Raw genomic sequence first — 27234 nt, 5'->3', positions numbered from 1 at the left:
CATGTTCTCCTTATCTGTTAACTCCTTTCCAGAAGCTTCTTGAATCACTTTCTCTTTACTATTGGTCAGTGGCTCCTAAGAATTGCACCAAAACCTTGCAAATTCCTGAGAAGCATGCGTGTTTGATATATACATGTTCCCCAGCAACTTCCAACTGGAATCAGGTCGACTCGTAAAAACAAATGGCTTGATTCCTTACAAAGCTTTCAGTTACAAGTATTATTAACTTCCTTTTAAGGCTTCACAAGTGAGCCAGTTTCTTATTTTAACTTCAAGTTACAATTTTCTGATTCACTCCTTGACAGTTCTTAATGATAATTTCTGTTTCTTTTTTTGGCTAATGAAATAAGCAAGAGAAGGGAAATGAATGCAGTGCCAGTCAGCCTAACTGCTTTGCAATATCCGAGTTTCTAAGTTTATTTTCTGCAGGTGTAGGTGGAATTTCAGTGCTTTCCATGACCACCAGTGAGCCTAGAGTTAAATCACAGGATGGAGTGTTCTTAGAAATGCTAAAGCAATCGCGTTGCCATTCTTTAGCTTTTACCTTATTTTCATTTAACATTACCAAAATTAAATGCTAACTTTCCAAATTAAAGTCTCAGGAATGCTTTTAGTGGGGGGGTTAATAGGCTTATATTTGCTCATAGAAATGTTTTATAGGTTATTTTTAAGCACTCCTGGGGCATTTTTAGAGCACTTTTAAATCTTTAATTAATCCACATCTTTGTGGTGGGTCAATGATATTATGGATGAGAAACACAGAACAGAACGATTATGTGATTAGCCAATTGTTATAAAGTATAACCAAGAACAAAGAGGCATAGGACTCATTTCTAGCCTTCTGCTGAGGCCTCAGAACTTCCTCATGTCCTAACAGCGGGACTTGCCCCAAACCTATACAACACTATATGTTATTTTCACCTTTGGAGATCAGCTGTGCATTTATGCTTATTTTTATCAACCTGATACTGTATTTGAATCTATTGGAAGCCAATATGGTCTGCATTGCTGTTTGACAGTAAAGAGGTAGTCTTTTTACAACCAGCTTGGGTTTGAGTCCTTATAATACCTAGTTTTGTTTCTTACTAGAACGCAATGTTAATTAGGACATTGTTGAGGAATTGAAAGTCGTGCTGATTTGAGAAAAAAGTCATTCCTCTCTTGCTTCCTCAGCAGGTTTTTGTTTGGTTGGTTTTTTGTTTATTGCTCAGTTTGGTAACAGAATTAAAAGATAGAAGATGCAGTTTGAGATCTTTTTCTGGTATATAATGATTTAAGACTCTTGTGTGGAAATTATCAGTGATCCAATTGATTTAGAACTAGGCATTTTAGCCATTAATCTTTTTGTGTGTGTGTGTGTGTGTAAAATCCTCAAAGTTTTTCATTGCTCTCCAATCCTTACTCAAAGTACATCTTTAATTCATATACTGCAACAGTGCTGCAAAAGACTGATTAGAAGGGGAATATAAGTCATATGATTAAAAAACATAGAGCTACTAATCCAGGAAAGAAAAATGTAATGCTTGTTAAAGATTTACGCTTCAGGTCAGCTGGTATCATGTTCGTTCACTAAGAAATGAAAAACCGTATCCGTATTTTAAAGAATGTTCCATGTTACCGTTTCATCTGAAACACACTCTCTTATTCCCTAGATTTCGCCGCCAGCTTTCTGAACCCTGTAACTCCTTTCCTCCTTTGCCGACGATGCCAAGGGAAGGACGTCCTATGTACCAACGCCAGATGTCTGAGCCAAACATCCCCTTCCCACCACAAGGCTTTAAGCAGGAGTACCACGACCCAGTGTATGAACACAACACCATGGTTGGCAGTGCGGCCAGCCAAAGCTTTCCCCCTCCTCTGATGATTAAACAGGAACCCAGAGATTTTGCATATGACTCAGGTAGGCCTGTGCTCTGCGCAAATTACATTCAAGGCACTTTTTCACCTCCCTTGTCACATTGGTTAGTGTTGGTATCAGACTAGGTAGCTCCTGACCATTTTTTAATAAGATCTTTCAGATTTTGTCCGTTCATTGAAACTTCATCTACGTGTAAAGATTTGAATAATATAAGATCTTTCAGATTTTGTCCGTTCTTTGAAACTTCATCTACGTGTAAAGATTTGAACTATCAGGTCATTTTGACATGAGGTGATGGTTGAAATAGTGTCTGGAAACAAAACCAGTTTAAAGAAAAATACACTTTACAGAATTATGCACAGTCTCAGCTCGAGAGGGACATTGCAATTTTTTTTCTTAATTCTGCACTTCTTTTTCTTCTTATTTTGCTACTACAGTGCTACTTAATAAAAATGTTTACAGAAAGTAATATTCTTCTGAACTAGGTCACATATTGCTTATAACATTTAAGAAACAATTACTGGGGTCCCGGTGCAGTGGATCACGCCTGTAATCCCAGCACTTTGGGAGGCTGAGACCGGTGGATCACGAGGTCAGGAGATCGAGGCCACCCTGGCTAACACGGTGAAACCCCATCTCTACTAAAAGTACAAAAAATTAGCCAGGCATGGTGGCACGTGCCTGTAGTCCCAGCTACTCAGGAGGCTGAGGCAAGAGAATCGCTTGAACCCGGGAGGCAGAGGTTGCAGTGAGCCGAGATCGCACCACTGCACTCCAGCCTGGGTGACAGAGAGAGACTCCGTCTCAAAAATCTCAAAAAAAAAAAAAAATTATTGGTGGCAAAGATTCTAAGTGTTCGTAAGTAAGAATTCTTACATATTAAGAGGGGAATAACAGATTATTCATAGAGTTTAGCTTTGTCTCTGTGAGCTAGAAAGTAGTACAAAGCAGCGGGTCAAGTGCGGGAGTGGGGTTTCCTGAAAGGAGGGAGGGTTTAAAATCTTTTCCAGTGTGGTGGCTCACGCCTGTAATCCCAGCACTTTGGGAGGCCGAGGTGGGCGGATTACGAGGTCAGGAGATTGAGACCATCCTGGCTAACACGGTGAAACCCTGTCTGTACTAAAAACACAAAAAATTAACCGGGCATGCTGGCACGTGCCTGTAGTCCCAGCTACTTGGTAGGCTGAGGCAGGAAAGTTGCTTGAACCCAAGAGGTGGAGGTTGCAGTGAGCCAAGATTGCGCCGCTGCACTCTAGCCTGGGTGACAGAGTAAGACTCCGTCTCAAAAAAAAATTTTTTTTCCAAATAGTACCACCAACTTTGCCAATATTTGAACCTTGAGACTTTAAAAGAATTACTTAACCCTGCTGAGTTTTTCCTTCTATAATCTGCCAAATCAGGACATCTGTTTTTAACACATCTCAGGTATTTTGAAAAATAATCTATGAAATAAAAGCTAATGTTTATAAGGTTACCATGTACCTGTAAAATATTGTTAACATTATTGTATCTGTGGTCAATAGATGGTTGTGGATGTGGAAATATTTGAGAACAGTTTCATTTCCTTTTGTCTGGATATAAAGTTTGGTCATTCTTTATGAAGGGAGTATTGCGTCTTCTGCTGAGTTTTTCTATCATCAGTCTACTTGAGTAAAGAAAACTACCTCCAGGTCTTGAGTTACCAGTTTGCGTATAAGATTACCTGCTTGATAATGAACTGCCCTGAAGGCTCTGCAAAAGAGAGCCCTGTGACTTAGAAGTCTCCCTCTGGTCATCCTTCTACACTGGCCAATAGGTTCAAAGGACGAAGGGAATTGGCCCCCTTGAGGCATGCCTCAACTTCTAGAAAGCATGCAAGCTCCCCAAAACCTATGAATTCTCTGCCCAAGTGGCCTTGAGTCTACTTCCAGGGCCTGAGCAAGTGCATCCCAGGCCCTGTTTTCTGAAAGCAGAGCACATTGCTCCTATATATAGTGCTAGGTTCAAGGGTGGCTAAAGGGCAGTTGTTCGTGAAGGCATGAGGATGGATCTTGATGTGTGAAACTCTCACAGTGTGGCCCAATATTGAGCTCAAGGATAGGAAGAGAGACAAAAAGTGGGGTGTGTCAGGATCTGAAGACTGGGTACTAGCTCTCTCCATACCACATACTCTTCCAGGCTCATTTTAGAGATTTCCTCAGCTACTAAACTTGACGTGGCTGAGAGGTTGTTATGGTATACAGTTGCAAAGATGAGAAGACACCTTATTTATCAGTTTGCTTGGCCGATTTATAATTTAAGAAATTTTAACAGATTGTATAAGAGTCTTTATTTGAATTTTTGCCCCAGGGACTGTAATTTGGGGAGTATCTTGAAATTCCCATTGTGGTTTCAGTTTAGAACCTTTTGTATCGTCCACTGGTGTCTCTAATTAAGAACCCTGCAATACAGTGGGCTTTATTATAAATAGTACACATTTATCTCTGTAAATTTCAAATCCTGTTAATTGATATTATCCTTATTCCCCAAACCACATTTTAATTTGTTGTAGTTTTTAAAATTCATCATGATTTCAAGAAACTTTATGTGGAAATCATATAAATTATCTCAAATAATCATTCCAAAGAACATGTATAGCACAGCACTTAAAATATTTCTTTTTGTGCTCTAGAAATGAATTTTTTTTGAGATGGAGTCTCGCTCTGTCACCCAGGCTTGAGTGCAGTGGTGTATTCTCAGCTCACTGCAACCTCCGACCCCCGGGTCCAAGCAATTCTCCTGCCGCAGCCTCCCGAGTAACTGGGATTACAGGCACCCACCACCACACCCGGCTGATTTTTGTAGTTTTAGTAGAGACGGGGTTTCACCATGTTGGCCAGGCTGGTCTCAAACTCCTGACCTCTGGTGATCGGGCCACCTCAGCCTCCGGAGTAGCTGGGATGACAGGCATGCGCCACCATGCCCGGCTAATTTTGTATTTTTAGTAGAGACAGGGTTTCTCCATGTTAGTCAGGCTGGTCTCAATCTCTTGACCTAGTGATCTGCCCGCCTCGGCCTGCCAAAGTGCTGGGATTACAAGCGTGAGCCACCACGCCCAGCCTGAAACTGTTTTCTTGATTCTGTGATTGCTCCCTGTATATCTTCTCCTCATATTTATATTGTATATACAGTTATATGTAGTGTGGTATTGAGAATGTATAACTTTTCTTAAGAAGATGTGAACCTAATGGAAAAGAGATTTTAAAATTCTAATAAGGGCGAAATACAGCATCTTGTGCTGTAAGAATGACATTCATACATAATATGGACTTCAGAGCCAGTCACTATTTGACCCTCAAAAGCACAGATTGAGTCATATATAATCTTCAAAACATAGTCCAGCATCGTTTGTCGAAGGTATGTATGGCATCTCTTTTGTAAGTTAAGTATGCCATGTCTTGTGGATTACTTGTAAAATTCTTACCTAAAAAGCTGTTAATTTTATACTGCATTCTCCCTTTTAAATTATATTTAAAATTACCAAAGTTGTATACCACCTTTGAGTTCTAATTTCAATATTGCCAGTAGGATACAGTTGTGTTTTGCTTGAAGAGTTAAATGGTAAAATTATATCTTTCTGACAGGATTTAAAATAAATATAGTAACCCCATAACCAGGGCCTATGAAAACTTAATCTGTGGGTATCAAAATGTATTTTACTTGCCACGAAATTGCTGCAGTTAAGTTGACACATATGTATATGTCATACATTGCAATCAACAAATATGATCCGTAGATATTTTGTTTGGTTGTCATTAATTTTTTCATCCTTGCTGAAGGTACACTTAATAACCTTTGAGGAAATCTAATGCATTTATCACTGAATCAGTGATTTCTTTTTTCACCTATTGGTGTTGAACAAATAGCACATTAGGAAGCTCATAGATTTATATGTGGTTTAAAAACAATGTAAAAAGCATTTTCTTTATTTGTATTTGTATTTTGAGATGTAGTTTCATCCTGTCGCCCAGGCTGGAGTGCAGTGGTGTGATTTCGGCTCACTGCAACCTCCACCTCCCAGGTTCAAGCAGTTCTCCTGCTTCAGCCTCCCAAGTAGTTGGGACTACAGGCGTGTGCCACCATGTCCAGCTGATTTTTCTATATTTTTAATTAGAGACAGGGGTTCATCATGTTGACTAGGCTGCTCTCAAACGCCTGACCTCAAGCGATCCGCCAGCCTCAGCCTCCCAAAGTGCTGGGATTACAGGCATGAGCCACTGCGCCCTGCCGTAAAAAGCATTTTCTAAGTCAGTTAACTCAGCATCTATGATACAAAGGCTATTCTTACGGAAGACCTTTAGAACTCTTTATTGCTTAATTCTATACACCATAAATGTTGTGAAAATAAAAGAAGCCTAGTAAGGGAAAAGGTAGCTTATGATTGTGCTCTAATAAAGCCTGACATTAATTATGACATGGGAAATGGGAGGTCTATTAGTTATAATTATAATTACAGGAATGCAATTTCAACTGCCTAATATTTAAGATAAAAAATGCAAAATACTATGTTAGTAGAGTATAAATTTTTATTCAGGAGAAAAGAAAAAAACTTCAATCAGAAGACAGTGAGGAAACAAGAAATAGATATTTAGGGCTAGCTTAATGAACCAGTACAATATGATCATGATTGTATCATGATACTAGGTTCTAAAAGATCCAATCCAGTCCATCTATTATTGTCCCTTTCCTTCTCTTCTCTAGCCTATTATGCTGCATAAAGCAGTACACATTTTTTGTTGTTGTTGGTTGGTTTTTGTCTAAATCCAACATGATATTTTTTTTCATGCCCTTATGGTCAAATGCCCACATAAGAAGTGTTAAATACACATTGAGTGCTTCATCTGGAGTGCGTCATGGAGATTCCTGTAGAAAGTATCCTATTTTCTTAGAGTCAAGACTGTTTTCTCATTTTCATGACCACATAAGAGGTTTTGCAAATTCAGAATGTCCAGTGACGCAAATATTTTAGATGTTTATAGCAATATATTTTATTAGAGCTGAATGTGTTAGGTGGTTGGTTGATATTTTGCTTCTTTGTTTCATTTTATTTTACTTTTTGATATCTTACAGTAGATTTTTTTAGGGAGTAGTGAGCACATGAAACTAAACTTTGACTTTAGAGAATATCAGCACACAATGTTCACATGGTAATTTCACTCTCAGGAATTTATTCTAAGAAATAGTGAAAGATGCATAGTGAATGTTTGAGAGAGACAGAAAGCTAAATATTAAAAATATATAATAGGTGAATGGTAAAGTAAGTTATGGGTACTTGTAAAAGAAATATTATGCAGCCATTAGAAGTCAGATTTTTGAAAAATATTTAATGAAATGAGACTACTGAGTTTTTTAAAGTATGCAAGGCATAACTCACGCAAATTAAGAGCCAGTACAGAAATACCTTGGCTATATATAGGTGGTGATATTATAGGTGATATTTTGTATCTGTGAAGTATTAATATTTTATATTTTAACAATGCTTATGTGCTGCTTTCCTAAGCAAACAGAATGATTATTTAAAAAAAAAAAATCAATCGGGCCAGGCGCAGTGGCTCATGCCTGTAATCCCAGCACTTTGGGAGGGCGAGGTGGGCGGATCACGAGGTCAGGAGATCAAGACCACGGTGAAACCCCGTCTCTACTAAAAAAAATACAAAAAATTAGCCGGGCGCAGTGGCGGGCCCCTGTAGTCTCAGCTACTCGGGAGGCTGAGGCAGGAGAATGGTGTGAACCAGGGAGGTGTAGCTTGCAGTGAGCTGAGATCGCGCCACCGCACTCCAGCCTGGGCAACAGAGCGAGACTCTGTCTCAAAAAAAAAAAAAAAAAAAAAATCAATTAATTTATAGTTGAAGAAGAGAAGTGTCCAAACTCATCACGTCAGTCCTATAAGTGAAAACAAGTAAATGATGTTATAGTCTCACACGTTGTAAGCGTAAATGACTTTCTATTGGTTTGTGTCTAGTACTGCCTTAGAGGAGGGAGGGAAAATAATGCCTTACTTAGTGGGATTCATGTTCACCTTGCACAGTGCTTGCAATGCTACCATTAGGGTTTTATTCCTTTGCACATTGCAGTGTATTAAAAATCTTAACCCAGTAGTTGGTTGGAGGAGTAATGTACATTAATAAGGTGTTTTTAGCCCTTAAGACCTATTCTGTTATCCTAATAGGTTTAAACAATGCTTCTAGGCCATGTGGTGGAGCAACTTAATCAGAGTAGGGAATGAAGAGAGGGAAAGAAGAACTTTCAAAGGCAAGAGGAAGATAGCTAAAATAAGAAAATAAAGGACAATGCTGCATACTTTGAGCTTAGAGAGAGCAGGAAATAAAAGCAGAGGGTAGAGGTGAGAACTCAACATCATATGTTTGCCGAAGAAACGGTTTTTGCATTTTTAAATTGTGTTTCTTAAGGCCACTCCTGCTGCTACTCATGAGGCCTTTTTTCAATTTGGAGGCACGTAACTCTTTGGCAGCAAATGTTGTTAGTGCTATTTTAAATTGGGAAGTTGACACAAATAAATGTTTCATAGAATTCTAAATCCTTTTATCATGAAAGCTCTTGAAGTTCACCTACTTCAAACTTCTTCTCCACACCCAAATTTTACAGATAAATATCTGAGGTTCATCCAAATGAAGTAACTTACCGTCAGTTACAGATATATTGTGAAGCAGCCAAAACTAAAATTAGGATTTTCTAATTCTTAGTTTAGTGAAGAGTTCATGATTTGTCTTTCTACATAATTGTTCAGATTAAAGGGAAATACTGAGTGTTTTTGTATGGTTTTCGAAGGATCTTCATGATCCAGGGCATCTGCTTGAAGATATGAGGTGTGCTTTCACTAATTTGGGAGGAGCACATTTCACATTAAATAGTGCCCACATTTTACTCTAAATGTTAGGTGTTCACCGCAGTGAGGTAGAAAAATAGAGCAATTCAACGATATAAATTATGAAGATGCATTCTGCTTTCTTTTAAAAAATATACCACGACCATTCTTAAGAACTGAGATTATCAAAGAAGTGATCTTTTATAATAGCTCTTTTGAAAAAGACTGAAAAATAATGAGAAGAAAAAGTGGCTAATTAATGGCCCTTCCAAGCTCTAAGTCCTTGATTGCATGAACATAGAGTTTGAGTCTTCTCATTGGACCTCACTCTTTCTTTCTTAATGCCCTTGATGGCTCAGTGGCTTACACTTCACCTTCAGCTGTGCTTTTCAGACCATTGTCAGCTGAATCCATTCTTCACAAGTAAGCTTATGAGGGACTACAGGATCTCAAATCGATGTAAAGAAAGCTGTTGTTGAGGAATAGGGTGCTTTTTCCATTCTTCATTTTATTTTATTTTATTTTTTTAATTTTTTTTTTTGAGACAGAGTTTCACTCTTGTTGCCCCGGCTGGAGTACAATGGCACGATCTCAGCTCACCACAACCTCCGCCTCCCTGATTCAAATGATTCTCCTGCCTCAGCCTCCTGAGTAGCTGGGATCACAGGCGTGCGCCACCACCATGCCCGGCTAATTTTGTATTTTTAGTAGAGACGGAGTTTCTCCGTGTTGGTCATGCTGGTCTCAAACTTCCGACCTTAGGTGATCCGCCCGCCTCAGCCTCCCAGAATGCTGGAATAACAGGTGTGAGCCACCGTGGCTGGCCCATTCTTCATTTAAAATCCATCCATTATTCACCCCAACAACCCCTCCCAGGCTCCTCATATACTTCCTTATTACCCTATTAGGGCTTTGACAAAAGCCAGTAGAAAAGCCTGTAAATTTAGAGAACGGTTATCTGTCCTTAGCACATCGAAAAATTATGTGTAGGCAGAAAAATGATGAAATAAATACTGAAAAAATATTTACCTTATGTTAAATATGTTAAAACTGGAATATGTTTAACTCTCATCTGTCAGAGCTGACAAATCTATCTGCTATTCACATAGGCCCAAGCTGGCACTTTAATCAAGAAATTTAAATACTCTTGGGTTTCTGAAATGGCAAGAGAGGAATGTTTTTATATTGTAAATGTTATTCTATGTTTTGCTGTGTTGGTGGATACTCATCCTAATCAAATAGTAGGAAAAGTATTGAAGTAATTCCTAATGCTGCCTGTAGTAGTACGCATTGCTTGGGCTTCCCCTTGCAGAGTTTATAATATGGTTTGAAAGTGAAAGTTGTAGGATTAAATAATTGGGTAATGGAGCAAGAACAACATGGTTATTTTCTGCATCCATATAAAAATATAAATGTGTAGTGTTTTATAGGTTTGGAGATGACGTGTCAGAGCCTCAATCAACTGACTAAACTTGCACAAAACTTAAGAAAAAAATAACAACATTCAGAGGGCTAAAATATCCCAGTCATTTATTTCTAAACTATTACTATTGCATTTATTACTACTACTCATCTAGCAATATCTCAGAAATTGTGTCATCAGGATATTTTACCTTAAAAAACAATTTATTGCTATTTACTTACAAGATGAGATACGTGTTCTAGGGAAACTAACCTCATACATATTTTCCAATACACTTTTCTTTCATCCTTTCTGAACAATTGGGGCACACATAAACAACCAAAAATATTATCCAGGAAACAGAAAGTATGCAGTGATTACAAAAAGGAAAGCTGTTGAAAGGCACTAATTAAAGTCAGATGGAACACAGGGAGTAGAAATAAAGGTAACTGATATTTATTTTGAATATTCAAGGCTTACCATAAACTAGCAGGCTTCATTATTTCCAAAATGGAAAGCCCATGATCAATAATTTCTCCCTCTTGAACATTCTATGTGTGTGTGTCTTGTTTTGTTTTGGCTGATGTGTTTTAAAGAGATAGGGTCTCGCTGTCTTGCCCAGGTAAGTTGCTAACTCTTGGCCTCAAGCAATTCTCCCTCCTCAGCCTCACTGTAGTTGCGATTACAGGTGCATGCCACCACTGTCTGAATATTCCAATGTCAGTTACTATTCAGTGTTTTCACATTGAAGACATTATTTTATCTTAGTTATTTTTTAAAAATTGTATTATTGCTGGGATTCTAATTAGGCAGCTAAGGAGGAAAGGAAGTAGAATAGTATTTTTCTATTCATATTCCCTTTGAAAGTATGGAAGTGTCACCAAGTTGTTACGAATGTATGCCTTCTTCTCTTCTCAGCAACCACAACAGTCTATCTCAAGGCCCGTGTCCCTCTTATATAGTTATAGAAGGCCTAGAATTATAAAAACCACAATATCTAAAACTCTGAACACCTAAACAAATTATTTCAATATAGATAATGCATATACTTCTCAAATCAATCTATTATGAATTTTATATCCAGCCCCTAATAATTATAAATTTATAATTCATGTATTACATTGATCAGACTTTAAATATATTGAATAATGGAAGTTAGACAACATATTACAATTATTTTAAATATGAAATATTACATTTGAAGATATTCATTTTCAGTTTGTCATTTTTATTTCCATATTTTTGAACCACTTTAAAAAGTAATTCCTTAGAAAATATTGAATATTTTTAAAGCCCTGGAAAAAAGTTAGCAATAAATTAATAATTCGGTATACGTTCACTTTTTGGTGATTTTCCTCTGTCCAATATTTTTTTCTGAATGGTGGGTTCATCTCCCACCTGCCTATGTTAAGTATTTTAGTTTTGAGCTCTAACATATGGCCATAAATTTATTTATTCTGTATGACTGTATTAATCAGATATTAGAAATTGGAGGTTGAATATTTGTCATAATGCCATAATAAATAATCCTTCCCAGGTTTAAAACCAAAGACTGGGCAATTTTTCTGTTTATCCTCTTCCTTTTCTGAGGCATGGTAAGGATCTGTTGCTCAGTGGTTTAGAGATATACACAGGGACTGTTTACTGCAACTTTTTTCTCACATGGCTTCAGGTCACTGGAAGAAAAAAGTGTTTTTTTCCCCTTCGGAGTCAAGGAACAAAGTACAAATGGCTGATAAAACCCACTCCATATTTAATACTATTCAGAATAGGATTGACTCTTCAAAAAATATTTCCATAATTGCTTATATATTGCTTCCTCTCCCTAAAAACTCTGGATATTTTTAAATATTGCCATCTTTAGTAATTTCCAGGGCAGCAGTGATTATGATTCCATGAACTTTGGCCTTTTGTGCTTGATATGTAACACTTCCAAAGGCCAAACCGTGGCCTTATTCCATTACAAAACATCATTTGCTTATGGCTACATTTTCTCCTGAAACATGGCAGCTCATTTTTTCCCTCGTAACTCTAAAGCTATTGCTTAAAGAAATTCAAGTGTAGGATCACTTGGGAACTTTAAAGAGTGAGCTATTGAACTTTCAGAAAATGTTAACATCTTAGCTCTTTCTCAATATCCAAAGATAATTTTCTTTTACACAGCCAGTGATTTGTGGACTAGTAGATCACTTAATCTCTGATTTTTAGGTGCTTCAATCGTGAAAAGTGACAGTGATGTCTTCCTAATTGATTTTGTTATTGCAATAGAGGTCATAGATTGGCCTCACAATTTGACTTTGCCTTTTATTGCTTAGCATGTCTCATATGAGTTTTCCTCATTTCTTTTGGAGTTAAAATTGCAAATCTCCCAAATCAGTACTCTGGCCCACTATATCAGTTTTTCTAAGAAATACTTAAATATGCTCTAAATCTACAGTTACAGTAAGTGGCATTGGCTCTAGTGATTTGATTTGAGAATTGAGACTACAGTCTGGATTTACTCTTTATGCATTAACACAGGCCAAATGGACAGGGACTGCATTTTAAGGCAGTAATGGAAGGCTGAAGGCTGTCTTAAACCAATCATACCAGTTTTACCCATGACTGATTGATCCCTAGGGGCAGAGCCCTGTAAGCATTTCTCTTACATGAATGGACGCTATAGAGCCTGGAGTTTCATTCATAAAATGGAGACTGAAAGGAAACACACACACACACACACACACACACACACACACTCACTCTCTCTGGAATGTCCATTTATACAGAGCTGAAGAGTGTAGTGTTCCATCAGCTGCTGCTTATGCCAGTTGACTGGAAGTAATGATTAATGCTCATTGGTCCTGCTTGCAAGTAACCTGACACTATTTATGGCCTTGCAGTGTTCCTAATGTATAGTGAATGAGAAGACAACATTCTCAAATCAGAAACATAAACAGGAACTGGTGGGTCTGAATTCCATTCAAATATGTCATTTCAGCCCCACAGTGTTTGTCTAACTTGGATTTTACAGGCAGGAAAGGGGGAAGGGATGGATAATCTCCTTGTGAGTTGTACTAGCTTGGAAAAAGGCAATTAGAAGGGAGTGGAGTGTGCTTTTATAGTGTGGGACTTTTAGTTTCTTTTTTAATAAAACAACCAGGATATTTAGGCCCAGAACTGCTTATTTCAAGTGGGTATAGTGAACTTACAACTGTTTTTATAAGTGGAACTGAGATTTGAAATTAAATGAGACAGTTTAAAGATACATGTTTGGATCTCTCTTTTCTCTCTCTCTCTCTCTCTCTCTGTGTGTGTGTGTGTCTTTGTGTGTTTTTGTCTGTTTCATGAATGTGAACAAAAGAAGGGAACATATAACATTTTTTAAAGTGTTTACATAACCAAGTATATGTTTTTAGGTTTCGAATATAGTTTTAGAATTTTTACTCTTAAATGATTTCTATACTTAAATGAGTTAACAAATAGGTTTGAGGAAAAGAGACATTTTATTTCATAAAACATTTTCAACTAGGATATGAACAACTTGAAAAAATTTTCAAGGAATTTTTATCAGATTAAATGGATGGTTATTGTTCTTATTTTGTGTGTGTGTGTGTGTGTGTGTGTGTGTGTATGGTTTCTATTTAGTTGTTTCTAACAATCTGGAAAATTTTACAGGAGAGTAATTCAAAGATAAATATGAAAAGTATCAAAAAAAAAAAAAACAAAGGAACAACAAGCATGTGTTATTGTGATTCACTTAACTATTCTCTTTAAAAGTATTTTTCAACTCTCTGTTCTGGTAATTTTTTTTGTTAGTATGTGGGTCTGTACATTTCACTGCTCCATCTGTTTTTCTTAGTATTAAAAAATAAAACCACTCACTTAGTATGACCCTGGAAATATTATACTAAATCCTGGGCCTGACATCCATTTACGATTTGTGTCATATTGAGCATGTTTTGTAACCCCTTATGCCTCCAGTTTCCTCATTTATAAAAGGGCAAATAACTCTCATCTTTTAGTGTTTTTGTAACAGGTAAATATGGTTATGTTTATAAAGTCACTGATACCGTTTCTAGCACATAATAGGGGTGCAGGCAATAATAAAGGATTTCCATTGACATGATTTTATTTTGACTAGATACTTCTTCAAAGACTGCTAGTCCTTTATTAAGATGCCATTAGTATTTCTAATAATTTAAAGTACAGTATTTGGGGCTAGAGGATAAGATAAAATAAGAGAGACAATACTCTTAAAACAATCATATTGTGCTAGTCCAGCAAGAGAAACAGTCTTGCTGAACTTCTTACTAGTATTATTCATATTCAAAGCAAATAGAAAAAGTTATCTGAATATTGTGGTGATCCAAGGAGAGATGAAAACAAGAGGACAAAGCTGTTCATGGTATGTTTTTTTTCAAATCATGTAGATTCCAGCAAGAGAGAAATTTAGCATTGAAATTCCACATTAAAACTACTATGTCTTCAGAGTTTTGTGTGGCCCATTTTGGCAGCTAATGGCATCCTGTATCGTATTTTCTTTTTCTTTTTCTTTTTTTTTCTGAGACAGAGTCTCACTCAGCCTCCCAGGCTGGAGTGCAGTGGTGCCATCTCGGCTCACTGCAAGCTCCGCCTCCCGGGTTCACGCCATTCTCCTGCCTCCCGAGTAGCTGGGACTACTGGCGCCCGCCACCACGCCCGGCTAATTTTTTGTGTTTTCAGTAGAGACAGGGTTTCACCGTGTTAGCCAGGATGGTCTCGATCTCCTGACCTCATGATCCTCCCACCTCGGCCTCCCAAAGTTCTGGGATTACAGGCGTGAGCCACCGCGCCCGGCCTCATATTTTCTTTTAAACCTCTGTTAATTGTCAGAGTATGGTAGTATGAAATAAATACTCAAAGTTGGTCAGGCGTGGTGGCTCACCCCTGTAACCCCAGAACTTTGGGAGGCCAAGGCGGCAGATCACCTGAGGTCAGGAGTTCAAAACCAGCCTGACTTAAGATAGTGAAACCCTGTCTCTACTAAAAGTACAAAATTAGCAGGGCATGGTGGTGCATGCCTGTAATCCTAGCTACTAGGGAGGCTGAGGCGGGAGAATCACTTGAACCCAGGAGGCAGAGGTTGCAGTGAGCTGAGATCGCACCATTACACTCCAGCCTGGGCAACAAGAGCGAAACTCCGTCTCAAAATAAATAAATAAATAAATACTCAAAGTTAGAGTTGTGTCTATGTTTTCTATCACTTCAACTTTATTTTAAAATTTCAGCTTAGTAAGACTATCACAGGCTTGTAAAACTTGTAATAGTGTGAGCCTAGTAGATCATATAATCTAATGTTGTTTGGATCTGGTCATTATTTGTGTGGGGTATTGTCCAAAAGAAAACCCCAGGTGCTTACAAGAGAAGTTTATAATTGTGTAGATAAAATTCTATACTGTTATTTTTTGCCGTGTAGCCTTAAACTTTCAAAAGCACATAAATTCAGATAACTGCGATAACTGCATTATTTACTTATTTTACTTTTACTTTTTCTTTCTTTACTTTACTTTTACTTTTTTTTTTGGACAAGGTCTGGCTCTGTTGCCTAGGTTGGAGTGCAGTAGTATGATCTGGGCTCACTGCAACCTCTGCCTCCTACGCTCAAACCATCCTCCCATCTTAGCCTCTTGAGTAGCTGGCACTACAGGTGTGTGCCACCACATCCAGCTAACTTTTCAAGTATTTTTGGTAGAGATGGGGTTTCACCATATTGCCCAGGCTGGTCTTGAACTCCTGGGCTCAATCAATCCTCCCACCTCGGCCTCCCAAAGTGCCAAGATTACATGCATGAGCTACTGTGCACAGCCTACTCTTTTTCTGAGATGGAGTCTCACTCTGTCACAGATGGAGTGCAGTGGCGCGATGTCGGCTTACTGAAACCTCCAGCTCCTGGGTTCAAGCGATTCTCCTGCCTCAGCCTCCCGAGTAGCTGGGATGACAGGCACGCACCACCATGCCCGGCTAAATTTTGTATTTTTAGTAGAGACAGGTTTTCACCATGTTGGCTAGGGTGGTCTCGAACCCCTGACCTCAGGCGATCCACCCACCTTGGCCTCCCAAAGTGCTAGGATTACAGACGTGAGCCACCACGTCTGACCTCTACTTTTCTCTCTTTTTTTAAAGATTTTGCAAATGCTATTACAAGCATATTAAAACCATCTGAAAATTAACATAGTTCTCCCCCTATACTCAATCAATAGTAGATTCAGTACATCTGAGCTATTGTGAAGTAAGTATCTCTGCAGATTTTACATTATTTATATTCACAGTTTACTTAAAACCCTAAAGAGAAAGATCCCATCTAAGTGTGAGTGAGGTAATACTAAATTCATCACTCCCTTGTCAGGATTTCTCCAGCTTTGCTGCCTTCTTCACATGAGGTTCAGTAACTAAGATGTTACATTCACGTGAAGTTCAGTAACTAAGATGTTATATTCACATCCAGTTCAGTAACTAAGATGTTACATTCACATCAAGTTTAGTAACTAAGATGTTATATTCACATCCAGTTCAGTAACTAAGATGTTACATTCATGTGAAGTTCAGTAACTAAGATGTTACATTCACATCAAGTTTAGTAACTAAGATGTTATATTCACATTGAGCTTCCTAATGAGCAGCAAATAGGTCTTATAAAACTTGACTTTTTTGCTATCATTCTCACATGAATTCAGATATATATGTCCTTATTTTGGAAGATAATTACTTTTAGACTTGTTCTGCAATAGAGTGGTCCTATGGTAAAAGTAAAAAAAATTTATTTCCATTATCATTCATTCTAGGAAACTTTATGAAATAAGTTTTCTCAATTGACTGCACTCAATTTGACATGTGACAATTGGAAAAGCAGGCTAAAAGTATGGCATATATGTGACGGCTTTGCATTTAAACACATCTGCGTAAAACTCAGGTTATCTATGCACCCTTGTAAACCTTTGGATTTTAAACATAAACTATGAGCTTACCAGCAAATGAGAAGAAGTAAGCAAACAAAAAATCTAGTGAAGTACTAAGTTTAAAAGAGATAAAATATTGGCAAGATCTGTCACTATGCTCATCTTTCTTGAATGAGGTTGGTGATATTAATTCTTAATACAACTCAGTATTTTTTACATAATAGACAAATGTTTTTGAAAAACTAGTTGAAACTCCTAGGTATGCATTGATACACACATTTTTTACTGAGTATATGATAATTTCAGATATGTGTTTACATACACATTTTGGCTCTGGATATTTTATGCGCCAAGTTTTAGAAATCATCAATATACAATAGACAAGTTTATGTGCACTTGATTTTGTCATATCAACTCCACAAGGAGTTAGTCAAGTGTATAATCAATCCAGCTTTGCACTATATACTTATAGGAAAGCAAAACCACATTAAAATACAACATCAAACATATTTATATTTTACTGAGATTTCTCATTTACTCTAAGAGATTCAAATGCTTAATTAAGTTATACAGTCGTTATTGCTAGAAGAATTTAACCAAAAGCATCAAATGAAAAAGACTTGTTTTTCTCCCTTATTTAGAGGTTATAATATGTTATAATTCCAGATTTACACACTATTTGATAGCAGAGTAATTTCAGCCACCTCTGTACAGATATTTCAGACAACTGTGGCAAATCTTTTCTCTTTGCCGTGGCCTGATGTAGATCCTTGAAATTTTAAGCAAACTCTGCCCTAAAGGAGAGCCTCTATTCTGCTATAGAGGCAGCAGATATGCAAATCAGAGAGTGCCTAGCAATTTTAAATGTGCAAATTCAAAACTGCACTTTGTGGTCAAACCTTTGGTAAAGCTTCCCAAATCAATATTATGTTTCCCAGCATAGCTTGAAAATGCAAATCAAGAGACAGAGAAGAAGGTAACTTTTTTTTTTTTTTTTTTTAGTTTCTTGTCTGCGTATTTTAATTTGAAGAGAACTTTACTGATGTTACTAAACGTGAAAACTAATCAAATTAGATAATTTGGGGTGTTCGTTTATTATTCTTCTTAACTTCCGCTACATTGATTAGTGCATTAAAATGACAACAGCGCTTTGTTGCTTTGAATTTTTACAGCATATTAGATCAGCTTTCATCACCATGAAGTCATCTGTAACAAATTATAGGCAGTTTAATTTCTGTAAGCTGATTTGGCCAGTACTAATATGTCATAGAGCTCTTTGATCCACAAGTTTTGAAACAAATAAAATTCTTTGTCCTAAATTAAATTTACATAATTTAATTTTTAGATTTAATTTAAAACTTTTAAAACCAGAGCCCTTTAGGAGCTAACATGAGGGGGTAATACTGTAAAAAGAAGCTCAAAAGAGGTACCCCTGGCCGGGCGCGGTGACTCACGCCTGTAATCCCAGCACTTTGGGAGGCCGAGGCAGGTGGATTACTTGAGGTCAGGAGTTCGAGACCAGCCTGGTCAACATGGTGAAACCCCGTCTCTACTAAAAATACAAAAAATTAGCCAGACATGCTGGCGGGAGCCTGTAGTCCCAGCTACTCAGGAGGCTGAGGCAGGAGAATGGCCTGAGCCGGGAGGCGGAGCTTGCAGTGAGCTGAGATCGCGCCACTGCACTCCAGCCTGGGCGACAGAGCGAGACTCTGTCTCAAAAAAAAAAAAAAAAAAAGAGGTACCCCCAGATAGTTAAAGCATCTACTGGAGAGTCTGGCTTAAACCTTATAAGTTTATAATGAATTTTATTGTATTTTAGATATCATAGATTAATAGATAGATTTGTGAAAAATATTCCAAAATAGATACACTAATAATCAACAAATCAGTCATCTCATATAATTTAAGAACAGCAGAGTAAGATAACAAATGTAACTTATTTAGATATGTAATTATTTTTAGTTTTAAGTACTGTGGTTAAAGTACTCAGTTTAAATACTTGTGAGGATCACTTAAAAATAGTGTTATTAATAATAAGTCCCATATGGTGAATTCTTACAGTGTGCAGATACTGTGCAAAATGTTGCACGTAACTTACTCCACATGGTCCTCCCAACAACCCTTTTAAGGATGTCATTATTATTATTATTCCCATTTTACAGATGAGGAAGTTGGGAGTTAGAGATGTTAAATAACAACAAAATGTTGTACTCCCATGCAATGTCAGAACTGAGATTCAAAATCAGTTCTATCAGATGACAAGGTGCCTGTTTATAACCATTGTGCTCTACTTGTACTAATGATCCTTAAACTATAATCTGTGGATGCATAATAGGACAGTGTGAATATGCTGTCATCTTAATATTTTTGCATGAGTTAAACTACAGCTTGTTACAGTTGTTGAACTTTGTACATTTTATTCGTGAAGAAACAGAACTGAATGCATATGCAATGCCTCCTTCCTCTGCCACAAAACATTTGCCTTTGAAGTCGCCGCTTAGCTAGTTTGGATCATAGTCAAGCATTTAACAAAAGTTAAAATGTAATGCCAAACTTCATTGGTTGGATTTTTTATTAGATAAGGTAGAAATGAAAGCAGCAGGCAATTTAATTAGCAGTAATTTTTCTGGGCAAGTCATTACTTTGATGAACTTCAGAGCAATGTTTATGGCTCCTAATTAACCATGTTAGTCATTTGATTGAATAATCACTTTGGAAATGTTTCTACAATTTGATTAGAGTCTGACCCACTCTGATAGTCATAAATTAACTGATATCACTTAAGGATAACATGACTTTACTTACTTTATGTTGATAATCTCCCCTTAGCCATATTTTTTCAGGCTTCTCTGGACTGTATAAAGGACACCAATTTTAAGTATAGACCAGATTTAAACAATGCTAGCCAAGTGTATCCATTTTAAGAACTAGATGTTAATTTTATTTACACTAGAGTATAAATAGTAACAGGAATTGGCAAAAACACAGTCGTATTCCATATATTTCTAAATTGCCATCCATTGCTTTTTTGAGTTCACAAGTTGGGCCTTTGGAAGTGTAATGGAGATTCTGGCATTAACCTTATTATATGTTATTAATTTATTATGAATTTTAAATCAGTATATCTTAAATATCATAGATTAGAATTTATTAAGAATATTATAAAGTAAATATAGCAATAAACAAATCAGCCATTTGAATAGAGATGGTATTAGTGAAATTATCCATCAGATCTCAAATTTGATGTCAAATATCTAGTTTTCCAGGGTTATGCTAATTTTGTCATATGTTAAAACAATTTTATAAGGTGTTCTTTGACATTAAATAGTGAATTTCTCCAAAATGTTTGCACTTCCTTTCTCCCTCCTTTTCTCCCACTCTGGGAAGGAAAGACTGCATTTAGTCACACTTATATGTAATAGAGTTTAGCCTATCTGTTTTCCTCTGGCTGCCTCCAGAGTCAGCCAGCTGTTTTTATAGCCGCAATCCAGGTGTGCAGCAGTCAATAAAAGTATTTTGTGGCAGGGTGTCAACATTAGTTCAACAAAATGCTTGCCTCAAAGCAGCTGCTGAGCTGATGGCAGAGTTATTAACACTGTCCCTTCCAGTCCCAGCTGCTTTAAGGGACCTTATGTCTGGGAATAAATCAAAATAGCATTAAAAATTAATTTGAAGTACCATTGGTTAAGAAGTTGAGCTAAAATGGATTGCTAACTATTTGGTAACCCAAAAGATTAACTATACTGCAACCCTATTATAAATGCAGATATCAGGAAACAGTGTTAACTCTGTCTTTTATATGGTCAGAATTATATGCTTCATAATACTTCATATGAAGAAGGCATAGTATAATAGCATAATAAAACTTTTGATAATACATTCTACAGTATTTTCAACTTGAAAGCTTCTAAATATTTCCAATGTTGCTATATTCATAGAATGCTATGGGATTATACAAATTTATTTGCTAAATGTCCTGATGCATATTTAAAACTTGTGACCCTGTTTCAAGGACACCATCTCATTCATGTGGGTTGCTGTTTGAGCTGACTTTTAGCAAGGTTTATTTGGGTAAAACTTTGAATTCACCTTCCTATTCAAGAGAATCAGCATTCACCAAGATATATACTCTTCATTCTTTCATTTCATGTGTGGGCCCTGCCTGAAATGTTGATTATATGTTGACATGTTCCCCACATTGGAACCTGTGTCCGTTTCTGTATCTTCTCTGTCTGCACCCTGTGCATTGATAATCGCAGCGTTTCAGCTCCAGACTCTTTGTGACCAATATTGTTTCCTCTTTCAGAAGTGCCTAGCTGCCACTCCATTTATATGAGGCAAGAAGGCTTCCTGGCTCATCCCAGCAGAACAGAAGTTAAGTTGTCCACCACTGAAATTCCGTGTAAATACCGTTCAGAATAATCAGACATTCCCAAATATGACGTCATTTAATTAATCATTATACTATTTGGGAAAAATCATTTATGTTCCCTAAGCAATTGTTTTAAGACTATCTCCAAAGTAAAAAGAAGATGTTTCAAGTAGTGGTATCTTGTTAACATGAGTCATATGCGTAGAAACAACTGAAAAGTGGATTTCTGTGTTCTTTTTTGCCAAGAACCACATCCTTTTAAAATAGAACATACGCTTTATAGATTAGCCCACTTTACTACTACTGAAATGTATCTTTGAGGAATATTTGGTTTTGCTTTTACAGACCTAGTCATAGTTTTGGAGTAAAATACCATCGATTTAAAGGTTTTCACCTTTAAATGTTCTGGATTTTATATTTTTGGACAAATAATTTATATGAATGAGATTTCACATAGGAGGCCTAGAGAAAGAGTTTTCTCATAGACAGGCTTGTGGTAACTGTGGTAGGAAAGCTTTGCCTGTAAAGGACTTTGATACCTAAAAAGTAATGGTAAAAATGATTTCGTCTGGATATAATCCTCAATAAAGGATTTCTGAAATATGTGCATGGTTCCTAACCTAACACTCTGCATCTCTTCAATAGGATTGACTTGGATGCATTCTTTTAGGCTAGGTCTAATATTGGTTATTTTGTGTAAATGATATTAGTAGAATTTTAAAGGGTAGTATGAGATGGTAAATGTAAAATATTTGAAATTAAAAGTTTTGCAGAAATGCAATGTAATTATTGTTGCTTCTGTTGTTAGTATTATATACCCACCATAAAGACCAATACATTTGAGAAATAAAAGTAAACTCTATGAAATTTATTCCTGGTAATCACAGATAGCAACAACGAAAGTTCACAGTGAAGGATATTTGAGAGAGGACATTATTATGAAAAGCTGTTGATTTATTTTGCATTTTTTTCTGTGGACTTACCTTACAGCAAAAAAAAAAAAAAGGGAAACTTTTTTTTCCCTCTTATCTTGCTAATTGAGTACAGGAAGGTTAACCCACCTAAATATTTTTACAAGAAAGTAAGAGGATAAAATACATCTGTCTCAGAGCATCAGACTAATAATATAATGTGAATACCAGTAATTCACCTTGCTTTCTCACTTTTTCATTGAACAATAAAATTTAGACGAAATCTGAAAAAGGAGACGATACATTATAAATCCTTGCCAATGTTTAGGTGAGCTCTGGCTTGAGTTAACAATGTAAATAACTAACTTTTATATTTCACTGTGTACTAGGCATCACTCTAAACTACAGCAACCCTATAACATGATAAGTGGTGTTACTGTCATCCCATTTAATAGATGAGGAAACAGAGGCACAGAGGTTAAATAATGTGTCCAGGGGTCGAGGAACTGAAAGGTGGTGGCAGAGTCATTTTCTATCACAATTTTTATGTTAAATGGTTATATTTTAAGTGTTTGTGAGCTTCATTTCTATCATGAATAAATGTATTCCTTTTTCATCCACAGGCTGTATGTTTGAAAAGGGCCCCAGGCAGTTTTATGATGACACCTGTGTTGTCCCGGAAAAATTCGATGGTAGGTTTTACACTTTGCCTCAAGTTCTGATTTTTTTAAAGATGGAGTGATCACCTTCGCTTCTTCCGAAAACAGTGGACATCCCTAAAGATTCCTATGCACATAATTCATCATGCACTTAATTTTAGCTAACGTTGACCTATTACAATTTATCTCTTCCTTGCCCCAGTAGGAAACCTTTTCTTTTGTGTTAGGAGGGAGTTCATTTTTGGAGAAATAGCCAAAGAGCATCATTCTTGCTGAGCTTTGTGTAGTGTAAGAGGGGGCTTTCCATTGCCCTGCTGAGCACATGCAGCTTGTTATTCGAGATTTATTGAAAGCTGATCCTGTAATTAACAAAGCAGAGCAGAAAACGTGCTGCTGTGGATGGACCGATGACTAACGCGGCCTCTCTTCTTTCATTGTTCATGGAAAGATGCATTATGGAACACAGGAACAACATAACTGCCCATTTAGTTAGTGATTGTTAGTCCCTTTTTTTTTTTTTTTTTTTAACTGGGGAAGATGTATGTTACTAATGTAGCATGACTTTGTAATTGCTTAAAAGGGAGTTAGGAAAGCATTACCTTTTTAATATCACTTACTATTGCAATGCAAAGGTCTCAGATGTTAGAAAAGGGTGTCAAGTTAAATTGAATTTTTTTTTTGACAAAGTTGACAAAAGTTGGCATCTTGAGGAAGCTTGGGTAAAAAGTAAACAGTTAATTGATTTAGTGGTTCTTCAGAGTGGTTTTCGTATTTCCTGCTTTGATCGTTTGACAGGAAACCAGCAGGCGCCCTGTGATTCACTGATTGCACAAACTTTGGGGATCATGGCTATAATGACTTGGGTGCTCTCTGAAGTTTTAAATTGTCATTATTTAAACAGCAATGTACATGCTCAGATTGCTTTTAATTTCTGATTAGTTGCTTGAAGACTACCCCATGTTCCCGAGCTTTCTGCTACCCTTACCCTTCTCAGAAGGGCTGGTAAGTCTAGGGAAGATCTGCTTCTTTATCCTCCTTTAGATTTCTAAATTCATTCAAGGTCAAAAAAAAAATTATAGGAATCACATTTTTTGTTTTATTCTACAATAGATGTTAGCTTTAAGCTTTGCATTTCAGAGGGGTGAGCCGTACTATTTAGCAACATTAGCAGAGCATCAGCATTCTTAAAATATAGCATTTTCTCTTAGACAAAGTATATAAAGCCTCTTACTCTTGGAATGACCTTCATTAGTTTCTTTCGTGTTTGGTGAGCTTCATATTTGCAGAGATCTTGAAAATTAGTAAGGACATATAAGAAAGAAAAATATCTCAAAATTATGGACAGAATTACAATATAATCTGACAGGCCAAAGTCACACTAATATTTAGGGAACAAGCTGCCTTGATTATTTATTCCCTTCGACTTTTAAATACTCTTAAATTTTACACTAATAAAACATTTTTTGGAAGATAGTATTTGTCTTGTATTTTATAAGTAATGTAGAACAAGAAGAAAGAAAAATGAGGGGGTTATTTTTTCACTGTACATGGTCAGTGTGATCAGTCACATTTATAGCCAGAAGCAATATAGAGACTATAAAATGTAACAGTGTTTCACTCTATCTGCATAATTACTCAGTTACTCCCATAAAAAAAATTGTAAATCTCAGAAGGAAAAACTGAGATAAATAAAACTGTCATTGAAATCAATATGAAGATACACTTCTATATTATCATGTTAAGACCAAAACAACATAATGATTTTAGCAGCTATTGACTCACACATTTTATATTTTGGTTTAGGTTTTTCAAATGTTGCCCTTTCTGTAATTATTTTAAGAGGTATATGTCTCTCTATTGACCATAGGTAAGTTTTAGAAAGTGTGCAATTTGGTCTATTTTATAATGCACACTTAGTATGACTACATAGGCTTAGATATATTTTGTCTGGATTGTTTCTTTAGTGGAGAAGAGCAATTTATGCATTAACAATGATATACTTGCAGGGCCCTAGACACTCAATCCCCAATGTGAGCAGTTCCACATATTTTTGAGACATGTGGCTGAAGATGGAAGTAAATAATCAGAAGTCATGAAACTTTGTATTTTTTTTGTAAAATTAATATAACTGACCAGATTTATACCAGAAGCATTGCAACATGAATACTTTTATTGCTGTGCTCTATTTAACAGATTTTTACACTAGATATGAATATCAAATAAATGTAACACAAACTTTTTGTGCTTAAAAATACATACTTACAGAAATCTCTCGTGCATGCGTTTTTAAATTGGACTTTTAGAAAAAACAATAGCAAGTTAAATTCAAGTGAGTGAAGTACAAACAAGAGATAAAGAAAAATGAGAGAGAATTTTTGTTACCAGTTGAAAAAGTAGTAGCTTTAGTAGGAAGGTATATGATGCGGTGAAGGAAGTGTAGTACTATGATAATGCAGTATGCCCTGAATTACCCACAAGATTTTCCTTATTTATATAAAGTGAAGATTACTTAACTCAGTTTAGGATACTATTAAATTTGCTTTGAAATATTTGCATTAAAATTTTCAATAGTTTGTCATGAGCAGGTCAATAAGATATTTATAAATTATAGTTTGCAGAATTTAATTTGTATGAATCAAATGCCCAGAGCATAAGATTGATTATTCCCTCTTCAGTGTTGCCTAGAGCAGTGGGTAATAGCATTAACAATAAAAGCAAAGAAGTCTGATTAGATACGATGGTTTTTAAAGAAATCAATTTAAAAAAAAGATAGTTCCACAATATTTTTGTAAGTAAATGATGTGTGTCATTCATATTGACACAGGATTTATTCTGCACCTGTGTTATATATAGTTATCTGTAAGTTTGTACAGCTTGCTCATTTATATTCAACCATTTAACTATTTTAAATTCCTCTTTAATGGTAATAATATATTTCATAAATGCCCATAAAGTGGTTGATTGTGGTTTAACCATATTAGTGATTGATTTAATGTACATTTTATGTAAGATAGCATAGTATTGCTAATAATAGAAACTTAAAAATGTTTTAATTTAGGAGACATCAAACAAGAGCCAGGAATGTATCGGGAAGGACCCACATACCAACGACGAGGATCACTTCAGCTCTGGCAGTTTTTGGTAGCTCTTCTGGATGACCCTTCAAATTCTCATTTTATTGCCTGGACTGGTCGAGGCATGGAATTTAAACTGATTGAGCCTGAAGAGGTTAGTTTAATAGATTTTAATTAGGACACTCAGACATGTTATAACATAAAGAAACTGACACATTTGATTAATATACCAAAAATGTATTCTTAATCATTTCAAGACTTTAGGGAAACTTTCTGAATTAAAAAGCATGCAAAGATAAAACATGTCTACCTTTAAAATCACCAATGTATTGCATGTTCCTTCCAGTTGTATACAATCCTACAAAACTGATGTTGGAGAAAATTAACCAGAGCATGCTTTGCACCTTTATTTAAGAATGTCTGGCTTCAGGGTTTCTAAAGGAGCATCTGAATTAGAGAAAAGAGGCAGGAGGGAGGTTTTACTGTCCTTAGGAGAGAGGAACGATGTCTGCAAAAGTCAACTGGTTGGGGGACGGGTGAATTGTTCTTTCAAATTAGCAATCATTATTTGGACAACTTGGATTTTGTCATGAGGGTTGGAGAGGAGCATTTAGAGGCCAAAGTTATGTTCAAAAGAAGATTGGGGAAAAACAGCTATGGCGGATAAAGGGATGCAAGGGCAACAGTGGAAAATTCTCAGCCCTTAAGTGTCTCTTACAAGACACAGGCCTGGTAGAAACATTTTCCTTTGTCCGTGACACTTGTTCCAAGTCAGCTGGACTGGCATACTCCATTGGAAGGTTGGGATGAAGTTTAAAATGTTGCCATATCACATAAAAAATTACTAAAATAAGAAGAGCCTGGACAGAGATAATACTATACAGAGAAATGGAGGACACCTTCAACTAACTTCAATTGTCCCCTCCTTCAAAATACTCCCCACATACAAATGGAGTATTTCCATGAAGAATTTCTCAGTTCAGTTTTTATTCTTCCCAGAACTAGCTTTAGGCTTAAGGCTACTATTGTTCCTGTAGCATAACTCATCAATAGCATTTTGGACTGCTGATGGAAAGGTGAAGTTAATATCAAATTGTTGTGTCTTCATTGCTAAAGATACTTTCTCTGCTGCTATTAAAATTGACTTTAGTTTATATCAGCCAAAAAAGCAATGGAAGATTTTTAGCTAGCATACCT

The 27234-nt window shown here is 36.4% G+C and overlaps 1 protein-coding gene across 5 annotated transcripts in view; it reads left to right on the top strand.

Moving 5' to 3' along the window:
* ETV1 (ETS variant transcription factor 1) overlaps window positions 1–27234 on the top strand; it is a 99247-nt gene that overhangs the window by 59857 nt on the left and 12156 nt on the right. For all 5 annotated transcript variants that reach the window (XM_034963726.3, XM_008978691.4, XM_008978692.4 and 2 more), the window contains 4 exons: window positions 1653–1900; window positions 21328–21396; window positions 22928–22996; window positions 26022–26191. In XM_034963726.3, the coding sequence (XP_034819617.1) occupies window positions 1653–1900; window positions 21328–21396; window positions 22928–22996; window positions 26022–26191 (556 nt within the window). The remainder of the gene's footprint in view (window positions 1–1652; window positions 1901–21327; window positions 21397–22927; window positions 22997–26021; window positions 26192–27234) is intronic.

This window comes from Pan paniscus, chromosome 6, assembly GCF_029289425.2.
Source record: "Pan paniscus chromosome 6, NHGRI_mPanPan1-v2.0_pri, whole genome shotgun sequence".
NCBI classification, from domain to species: Eukaryota; Metazoa; Chordata; class Mammalia; order Primates; family Hominidae; genus Pan; species Pan paniscus.
Note: the sequence above shows the minus strand (reverse complement) of the source record. Positions and strands in the feature narration are given on the sequence as shown.